We start from the raw sequence: 9820 nt of genomic DNA, 5'->3' as shown, positions 1-9820 counted from the left end.
ATACCATTTCACTACACCACCATTCAACATACTATGTATTAGTTTGTACTCCACATACATTTTTGCATATTCCCCTTTGGTGTATCATTCTGTACATTAGTATCTTACTATAAGTACGCACTTTTTCTAGTGCTTACAGTATCTGGTTACAGGTGCTTTAGTGCATTTGTCTGTACTGAACAGTAAAAGTGAATTAAAAATCAAAGAATTCTTGTATCATTTAGTTAAAAAGTACATCAGAGCTGTTCTCAGTCAATGGATGTGTCTTCTTGTCTACTACCACCTGCTGTTCTGCCACCTGTACTCTCTTTACATCACATCAAGGAGGACCTCAAAAGAAACTTGTCTTTCCCTTTATTGTGGCATCCTTGATCGTCAGTATATCGTCAGTCTTTTATGGGTTCTCTATAATAATGTCAAAAGCTCAACAAGTACTTTAACATTTAAATCAGAATATACGAAAAAAATTCTGTATTAAATATGCATTTTTGGTACAATTGGTCTGCTCCATGTAAAAAGCAGAGGGCATTCAAAGGGGGTTCTCTTCTGTCCTTCACAGTACATGTTCACTTCAACAAGTGAATCTCAACATTACAGGCTGTGTGAATATTAGCAAAATAAATGAACCGTTACCTACTGAAAGCACCAGATAAAACCACAAGAGGACTGCAGGATTAAGCACTACTGGACGCTGAGAGCCTAGGTATAACCATAAAAGCAGGGCATAGCGTTTTTTTAATTAATACAGATGGAGAATTATAGCAAAAGAGAAGCTGGTATATTTTGTGGCTGTAGAGTGTTTCCATTCTCTGCAACTGAGAAAGGATGAACAGCTTGTCGGGTTTCACTTGTTCCGTTTGACAATGACGATGAAGTCTGTTGAAACATCACATTGACAGCTTCGCTTTTTGCACCAAGTTTATACGGTCATACATTGAAATCAACAGCATTAGCCCATTCGTTTCACACTTCACGGGCTGCTGCATTTTTACTAGTTTTGCAGTGCTTAATTGAAATAAAAAGCAGGCTTTCACAAAATTACTTTCTGTCTACACAGGAAGTTAGGTTTAGGCAACAAAACCACGTGAACAGCGGGTGAAAAACGAGTCCTGTGACAAAATATCAACATTTATTTGTATGCTCACACAGGTCGAACTGCGGTCTCCTGGACAAAAGTCTCGTGTTTGTTTGACCCATCCACCTCTGCTCCCGCCCACCCTATGTGGACCATCTCTGTCTTTATACTATGTCAGTTGCTCTGCCCGTCAAATCATCACGCTGATGGGTTTACATCACAGTTAATTGAAGGTGCGGCTCGTAAGTATCAGACACCAAGTGGCACTGACCAACAGTCGGTATGTGATGAGTTTGGAGTGAGAGCGGTTTAACACTGTGGAGGAAGATTTCATGTTCAAAGAAAGAAAGAAACTTCAATACAACAATTTGCAGCAAAGGAACAAAAAGAGTTATTGTTGAGAACCTCTAAATAGCAATGGCCTGTACTTGACACTCATTCATTTATTCACGCTTAACGAGTTCAGTTCAATTCGCTCTCAGTATTGTTTGTCGGAGGAAGGCAATTTGTTTGCATCAAAGAGCATGGAGCAAAACAGAACAAGACACCACACAAAACAATAGATGAGAGCTTTCAATGCTAAACAATACAAAAAGCAACAGAGGCCTGCAGGCTGTGACTCAACTTGAAAACTTAAACTTGTTTAAGACACACGGATTGGATAAAACACAAGTGCACCGCAGACAAGAAAAGGAAAAGCTCACTCAATTGAATGGCTGTATTATTAAATGGACACAGAGTAGTAGAGAGTGTATTTGGTGTCTAGAAACTGATCTCAAGTCACTCCCTGCAAGCAAACACCATGCTCAGCACAGAGAAAATTGGGCAGTGACAATGATAAACTCCTCCACAGGGGAATCAGAGCCTACAGGTGGATCCTGGTGGAGGAGGTGGGGTTTATAAACTGCTGGATGAGCAGCAGTGGGAATGCTGAAGTAGTGGTGTTTGCAGCAGTGTGTGTAGGCCGAGCTCCAGCTGCCATGTGGCCACTACCCAACTCAGAAAAGCAGGGCAATTATTACTATTACAGCAACTATATCTTACTTATTCTTATTAACTGTTATGAAGCAGCAGATCACCACCAGTTATTAATAAGAGCCTGAGGTTGGCAGCTGTTAAGAGTAGCAGCACTGTAAACCATAGAAGAGGCGCTGTGCTGCATATTAAGAACAGTAAAGCAAGCTGTCACATAGATAATTTATTTTATTCAAATCCTCCATTATTACTTATAACTAAATATGAAATATACGGGGATAAATGTGAATGTGACCACCTATTATATGTGCAGAAATAGCCATTTTGAGTGTCCCTTAAAGGCCATTATTACAGGGAAATGATTATGTGAACGGTCTAAGCGAACTTATATATACATTTCTAAAGCCATTATACACTATAAATTATACTTTGTATAGCTATTGTAAAAAAAATACTGTAACATCTTTTCCTTGAGACGCAATTTGCAGTGAGCTTGTTGGCAACTCCACAAAAAACAACATCAAACATCCTGAGGGAAAACATGCAGCAAAACTAATTGACTCCAATGATAAAAAACACACTGTATTCCACCAGCATGCAGACTATCAGCATTAGAGCATCATGATGCGTGTGCAAAACAAACCCAGACATTACAATAAATCAATTCACAACTCAAACATTGCACATAATAGCATGGGCACGAGCTGACACGTGGCCAACAAACGTCACAGCTGTGAAATAGCAGTAGCAGCAGTAACTGTGGTTTATATCTAATATATATGTATATATATGTATATATATATATATATATATATATATATATATATATGTATTGGTAGCACGTGCAGCAAGTTCTTACCTTAGAATGGTGAAAGAAAGCAGCAAAGACTTTGCAACATAGTGACAGAAATGACAGGTATGACAGGAAATAATACCCCATCATTGAGGTGCAACTGTTGCAAACAGACAAAGCTAAAATAACTAGCCAATGGAGAAAACTTGTTGACAGGTGTGCGACAGGTGTGCTCATTTCTAAACGGGTCCACGATGACAGCTGTGTAGTCTACTAATGTACTAAGCAGCAGGTGGCAGCAGAGAGCACAGCGAGCTGGAATAAACCGCCCCTCAACCAAAGGTGCGTTCGATATACGCTACAAGGTGTAAAACAATATGTCACGTGGGAGCGTAGCAGCCAACTGGAGGTGACTATACCTGAACGAGGCCGCAGGTAGGCTTCCCCTCCATGAAAGATGAAATAAAATGACTTTTCCAGACAATAACTTCTTTGTTCTTTTATTGCAGTGTTACTCAGAATGTATGGCAACTCTTAAAGCTCTAAAATCTACATAATGTCTCCCTTTGCATGAGAAAAATGAATTGGTCATGTTGAATTTCTCATGAACGACCCTTTGTTCCTTTAACACAGCAGATATTTTGACTTGTCCTTGTAGTTGAAGCACATTTGTAACTAAACACGTTAACAATGGCTCTGTTGTATTAAGTGCCTCAGTAAACCAGCATGCACAATCCGGACCATGAAGAAGAGGCAGCTAAATGGAATTCAGCCATCATTTGATTATTTACATCTGTGTTTTTCTTACTGTAACATGTAACTATGACTTCTGTGAAAAGGTTTATATGTAATATGAAAGTGTAGCCTTGTTTGGCAGCATTCAAGAAGGTTATATAAATGTTTCTCAGATCTCCTAAATACATGGTTGAACTGTTGATTTGATTGTGTTGTTGGTTAAGCTGTTTTCTGTTCTGTTATTTAAGTTATTTTAGTGTTGTTAAATAGTTTATTTGTATGTTACCGTACATGCTCTTGTGTATCTGATCAAGTTAAGGACGGTCACTGCATGTGTCTGGTAAATGTCACTGGATGAATAAAGCAATCAACGAGGGGAACAAAGAGAAAATGTCTTTTCCTCAGCAGATAAGGAAAAGCACACATGGACCATTAACATTAACAATGACTCCTTTCTATTGACCGGTGAGCCGCTGTGCACAACACCAGGGGTGAGGATTTAATTATTGTTATTGATACACCTGTGCTTTCTTACATTAAAATGTCTGCATTGAAAAAGGCCTATTATCGATGCCAATAAATTCCACAATTTAATGGCTATTGACATAAAGGACATTTGAATCAATAAATGAAAGATGTGTTACAGGTGATCCAACGCCCTTAAGTGCTAAAGGTGTTTAAATGAAGAAAAACAAGAAATGAAAAGAATGTTGTGTTTTCTCATTGCTTCATTAGCTAGGGAATGGTCATTGCTTCCAAAACAGATTCACTTCTTATAAATAGTCTTATATTTTCATGTATTGGGTCACAATAAAATAACATTTTGTTTGGCAAATTCCATCAACTGTTTCCTGCATCTACTAATTAATAAACTAATTCAGAATGCTGTTTATTGCAAAGTATAAAATGAAGAAATTGAAGGGATAATATTTTTCATCAATGTACTTTATAGATAAACAATAGCCTGTAGCCGAACTCCCCACTTGCAAACAATAAAGATTGAATTGTAAACCATTGAGAAACTCATATAAATGTTTGTTTGTTGGCAGAGATTTTGACTTGGAACACCGCTGTATTGGCTCTGCTGTACCATTTATGAAAAGGAAGAAGACTGCCAAGTGGTTGATGCTCAGAATGGATCAGTTTGGGGTATTTAGGATGTGATTCTCCCTGACAACATCACACAAAAGGGAAGAAATCATGCCCGGCCGTTTAGCAATGGTCCAGCGTCTTTGTTTGTGTGTGTGCATGTGTGTGTATGTGTACACGTGTATGTGTGGGATGCGATGTGATGTGCATCCCCGCTGCTGGATAACCCCACTGTGTGAGATCTGACAGCTCCCACTGCTGTCTCTATGACAGGATAAAAGGGCGTCTATGTGTGTGTGACTCAGATAGTGAAAAGGATGGAGGAAGTAGCCAGAAAGGAAGAGAGAATCTGTCCGCTTATTCACACTAAATAAATACATTCACTGGAGTGAACGTCTCTTTGAAAAGCTTATCTGAAAAAACTAGACGTCCCACATCCTTTTGAAACCCACAAGAAGCAACAACAAGGCCTGATGGTATCTGCTGGGCTGACCATTATAAAGAAGAAAAAGATTAAAACATTTAAAGTCTTAAACACATTAAGCACTCAGCGCCGTCTTCAGACAAGGAATGGCACCACGGGAACTCTCTAACTTCTCTCTCAAAACATGCAAACATGAAAACAAGAGGGTGCCGGACGTCTCCTCAGTGAACTTTATGCTAACATTTGGAGCAACTATAAAGTCTTTAAGTGTTGATAAGAAAATAAAGTGCACAGTGAGACTTAAGCCTGCACTTCAGGATAACTGGTGTACATTTATTTCCCACCTTTAAGTGAAAGAAATGCAACACACTAATAAATGCACCCTTGAAAATCTATTAGGGATCCACTTTAGCAGTTCTAGGTCCTATTTGTTGTTTGGTTAAAAGCAGTCCAAGCATAAAAAAACTCATACAATTATCATGACTTTTGTGAGGTGGTTTCAACTCTAAGAGAAGTTTGATTTATTTGTAGTGTTTATGAGCCATTTGCCAACTCTGGCTGTAAAAAAGAAATGACTTCTATCAAATAGCAGGTACAGCTTACATGAAGTCAATAAAATCCAGCATTTCATAGTTCTTGAAGTTCTTGACTGTGCTTAAAGTATTAAGGACTTTAGTATAAAGTATTAAGGATTTATGAACACAAATGCAGATTTTCTCAATGTGCAGATAGAGATGAGATATATATATTTTTTCTTTTGATTTACTGTGTAACGTATTTGTCTTAAATAAAGCGATGCATAATAAAGCAAAAAAAGCATTTGTTTAAAAAGAGTTTTGAAAAAGAATACAGTAAACTTTTCACATCTACACATCTACATAGGAGTCATCAGGGAAATGTGTTGCTCGATCTGTATTTGTTGCATGCAAACCTCTAATCAATACAAACATTGATTCAATGTTTACTCTTTCTAAATGAGGTTAGTGCAGGGTTCAGGGACAGATTTAAAAAAGTCTTATCTTATATCTGACTTCACCGTATCGTGGAAATGTGCTGCATCCTCATCTGAAAAAAGGCATGAGGATTTCTCAAAGTAGAGAGTTCTTACCAAATCCTCTACAGGAAAAACTTTTGGTAGTACCAATGTTCTCTCAGAGAAGCAGCAGAAAACCGCAGGAATAACAATGATGCAGGATGAAAAGAGAAACATTTCACATCTGGAATTGCAGCTTGCTACCTGGCTGTTACACATCCAGACAGTGAATATTGAGAGAGCACCTTGAAAAAGTGTTACAACCTCCCATGATTTATGCATACTGTTTAGCAGTGATGTTCACTGTGCATTATAAAAACTGAAGTGAGTGAGAGCTTATGCTTTAGCTGTAGAGCAATCACTGCAGAATATATGGGGAGTGATGTGACGTTATGGTTTTATGATTTATGTAAAAAAGAAAGCCAATGTTTTCCCTATAACCCTCTCTCCAAAGAGCTTAAAATTAAAATGATGTATTTACACATTGCATTGCCAGCAGAAGAGGAGAGTTTGCATTTCCATGTTTTTGGACACACACCAAGAGAGTGGACAATTGCTCATTCTTAATGTGGCATGGCGTGTCATATCTGCTTAAGTTAAAAGCTGTTTACTTTGAAGTGAGGCTCCACTTGCACACAGAGCAACATTTTAGTGATGCATGACTGTTCTCCTTCTGCAGCCTGTGGATGACTCATGCTTCTGAGTGACTATCAGGGTATACAGCTGAGGGCAATGTTTGTTTCTCGCAACACATCAAATGAAAAAAAAAAAAAAAAAAATCAGACAGAAGCTTTTCATCACTTTTAATATATAGGTGAAGTAAAACACTCTACCGCTCTAACTCCTGCTGATTTAAATAAGATGGTTACAAGTAAAGCAGTGAATTATTACATCACTGTGTGGCTCTAAAAGCCCGTCTCTCACGCACACGCACACACGTGTTTTGCTTCTTAAGTTTCGCTCCAGGTGGAATAATATATAGGTGAAGTAAAACACTCTACCGCTCTAACTCCTGCTGATTTAAATAAGATGGTTACAAGTAAAGCAGTGAATTATTACATCGCCACACTGCTGGTTCACGAAGCGAGTTCAACATAGTAAATATGAAACATAATTCCTAGCAGTAAGACATTTTTCTGCCATAAATGTGACTGTAAGACACGACTATGACATGTCACACTTCAACACATGGCTCAAGAAGCTTAAACACTCTAAAATCAAATATATGATAAGAAGGTATGATGAGAGAATATCTACTGATTTTTTTCCTTCTGATTTTGCAAGTCTGTTTCACAACACCAGGGTTGCAGCTGGAAATAAAGCTAAAACATTGTCATACATGCACACCATAAGAATACATTTGGGAAATATGAATATACCAGAATACACGCATAATAATTATAGTAATTACAGTCAGTTCTATCGTGCTTTAAATGAAGCAGTGATATTATAAATCAGTTAATTTGGCATTCACAGTCTAATTTATTGCCAACTGTCTTTTTTTGCATTTAAACTGTGTTGCTTGTAGTTTGAAATATGACTTTAACTTCTTCGTTATTGTGTAATATGAATTTACGATCTACGCACAGAGTTTTGATTGGTCAGGAGGCGGTGCTTTTATACAAGTTAATCTCTTGTCTCCAACATAATGTGCAAAGGAGCAGGTTAGGTGTTCAGCATAGGTAACCATGGCGATCTATCTCGGTAAGATCTGTAACTACATCGTGGAACTGAAAAACCCCAGAGTTAACCCTGAAGTGACCTAGATAACCCAGTTGACAGTTCAATCCCTGGCTCTTCCAAGTGTCGTTAAGCAAGACAATGAACCTAAAAGTTGCTGCTGATAGTTAAGCATTCTTGTTGTCATAAGTGTGTGAAAAAGGTGAATGAAAACTGAAATCCCATTGAATAACTAGCTATATAAATGCAGCCCATCACTCCTGGTAAGTTTAATAATAATTACATTTAACTTTGGCAAACAACCACGTAATGATTTTCAAGGAAAGTTAGGTCAATTTGTTTCTGAGGTGCATTTGAATTGTGTTGCATTATACTGAGAAGTATTTCAAAAATTTTGGAAATCCCATTTTCACTACTGACAGTATAGTAAGTATTAGAAATATCACTCAGTACAAAACAATACAATTTAACATTTGTCTGACCAGTTTCCAAAATGATCATAGAATTGAAACAAAACCCTAACCCTAAACATAAGAAGTACATTATAGCTTTCATCAAATTAGGATTTACCTCAGGGCTTTCCTATCATTAGACCATTAGTCACAGTTAGGTCTATCTAATTAGGCGGCAAATATGTGAAAGGTTACTTCAAAACGCTTGTGTACTCCTAACATGCATGTAGACAGCAAACAGGCAACAGCTCCCATCACAGCCACTTCTGACTGAATGACTGAAAAATAGACAGTAGAGAAATAAAGCAACTTTTACTTCAGAAAAAAATGTGACAGTTGTGATGTGAACAAATCAGAGTAGCTGATTAAACCCTGATGGGGAAAGGAGGATAATTCAAAAACCTAATAATCACAAAAACAATTATTCGTTTATCAGGGATGGTCAGGACAATAACCATCTGCCTTTAGTCCAACTTTCTAATTCACACTTCTAAACTGGAGCCAAGCTGTATTTTGTAAAAAATGTTCAGGGAATATAAAGTCTAAAAACTCCCAAAAGGCACTGCACAACAGTAACATTTTCTGCAGAGCATGCACTGCCTCAAATTCACTCAGGCAACAACAGAATTTAAAAGTTAAACTCAATAAAATCCAGCATATAGTATTGCTCCAGGGCTCTGCGTAGGAAAGAGGACTTTGCATATAGGCAACATGATCACAAATGTGTGTCACAGAAAATACGCTCAAGTTAAGAGCATTCATATAGTTTTGTAACAAGTTAACCCATTTGAACCCAGGGATAAAATGTTCAGTAGTAGCATCCAACGTCCCCTTATCGACATCTCAACCCCCAAACTCAGTCCTTGTACTCGGTGTACTTTTTGGCCGACCCGTGCACCTTGCTGGCGGGGTATTTCAGCCGGTTCAGGGCCATTTTCCGAAGCACCGCTTGTGGAAGATCAACCCGACACTTCTCTGCGAGCTCCACCAGGTAGATCATCACGTCGCTGAGCTCCTGTCCCAGCTGCTCTCGTTCCGACTCGGTCCAGTCGGGCAGACCCTCGGCCACCTCCCCGCGCCACTGGAAGAGCTCCGACACCTCGCCCACCTCGCCCACCAGGGCCAGGAGCAGGTTGCGGGGCTGGTGGAACTGGTTCCAGTCCCGTTCGTCCGTGAACTCCGCCTGCATCCGCCTGATGTCCTCCACGGTGGGCTCGGAGCTGAAGGAGAACCTCTCCGGCCCGGTTCCTCCGTTCTGGAGCTTTGAGTGACACGGTGCCTCCGCTGCTGCTCCGTTTACCACCGAAGACTTCGACTTGTTAGTAAAAGAGTCGCTGCTGCCATTTAAAGACACAGATGACTGCTCGCCTTTTAACCCACAGGCGTCCTTTCCGTTTGTAGCCATCATGTTTTATTTAGCGCGCTAAAGTCTGTAAACACGCTGATAAACGAGCCCTCAAACTACCATGTGAATAAATCCCGCCAGATGTCAAAACGGAAGTGACGCAGTTTATACCGGAAACGTGATGTAACCAAGACTGGGCTTTGTAGTTCAAACTGATAA

The 9820-nt window shown here is 39.1% G+C and overlaps 1 protein-coding gene across 1 annotated transcript; it reads right to left on the bottom strand.

Annotated features, from left to right (window-relative positions):
* Positions 1-8348: 8348 nt before the first annotated feature.
* Positions 8349-9760, bottom strand: dctpp1 (dCTP pyrophosphatase 1). The gene has a single exon (XM_054604351.1). It carries the CDS (start codon positions 9662-9664, stop codon positions 9113-9115), a length of 552 nt encoding a protein of 183 aa, XP_054460326.1. The 5' UTR covers positions 9665-9760; the 3' UTR covers positions 8349-9112.
* Between the last annotated feature and the right edge of the window lie 60 nt (positions 9761-9820).

Source organism: Anoplopoma fimbria, chromosome 9, assembly GCF_027596085.1.
Source record: "Anoplopoma fimbria isolate UVic2021 breed Golden Eagle Sablefish chromosome 9, Afim_UVic_2022, whole genome shotgun sequence".
NCBI lineage: Eukaryota > Metazoa > Chordata > Actinopteri > Perciformes > Anoplopomatidae > Anoplopoma > Anoplopoma fimbria.
Note: the sequence above shows the minus strand (reverse complement) of the source record. Positions and strands in the feature narration are given on the sequence as shown.

Coding starts and splice junctions, on each gene's coding strand:
- dctpp1 (XM_054604351.1), bottom strand. CDS start 9,664: ATGATGGCTACAAACGGAAAGGACGCCTGTGGGTTAAAAGGCGAGCAG.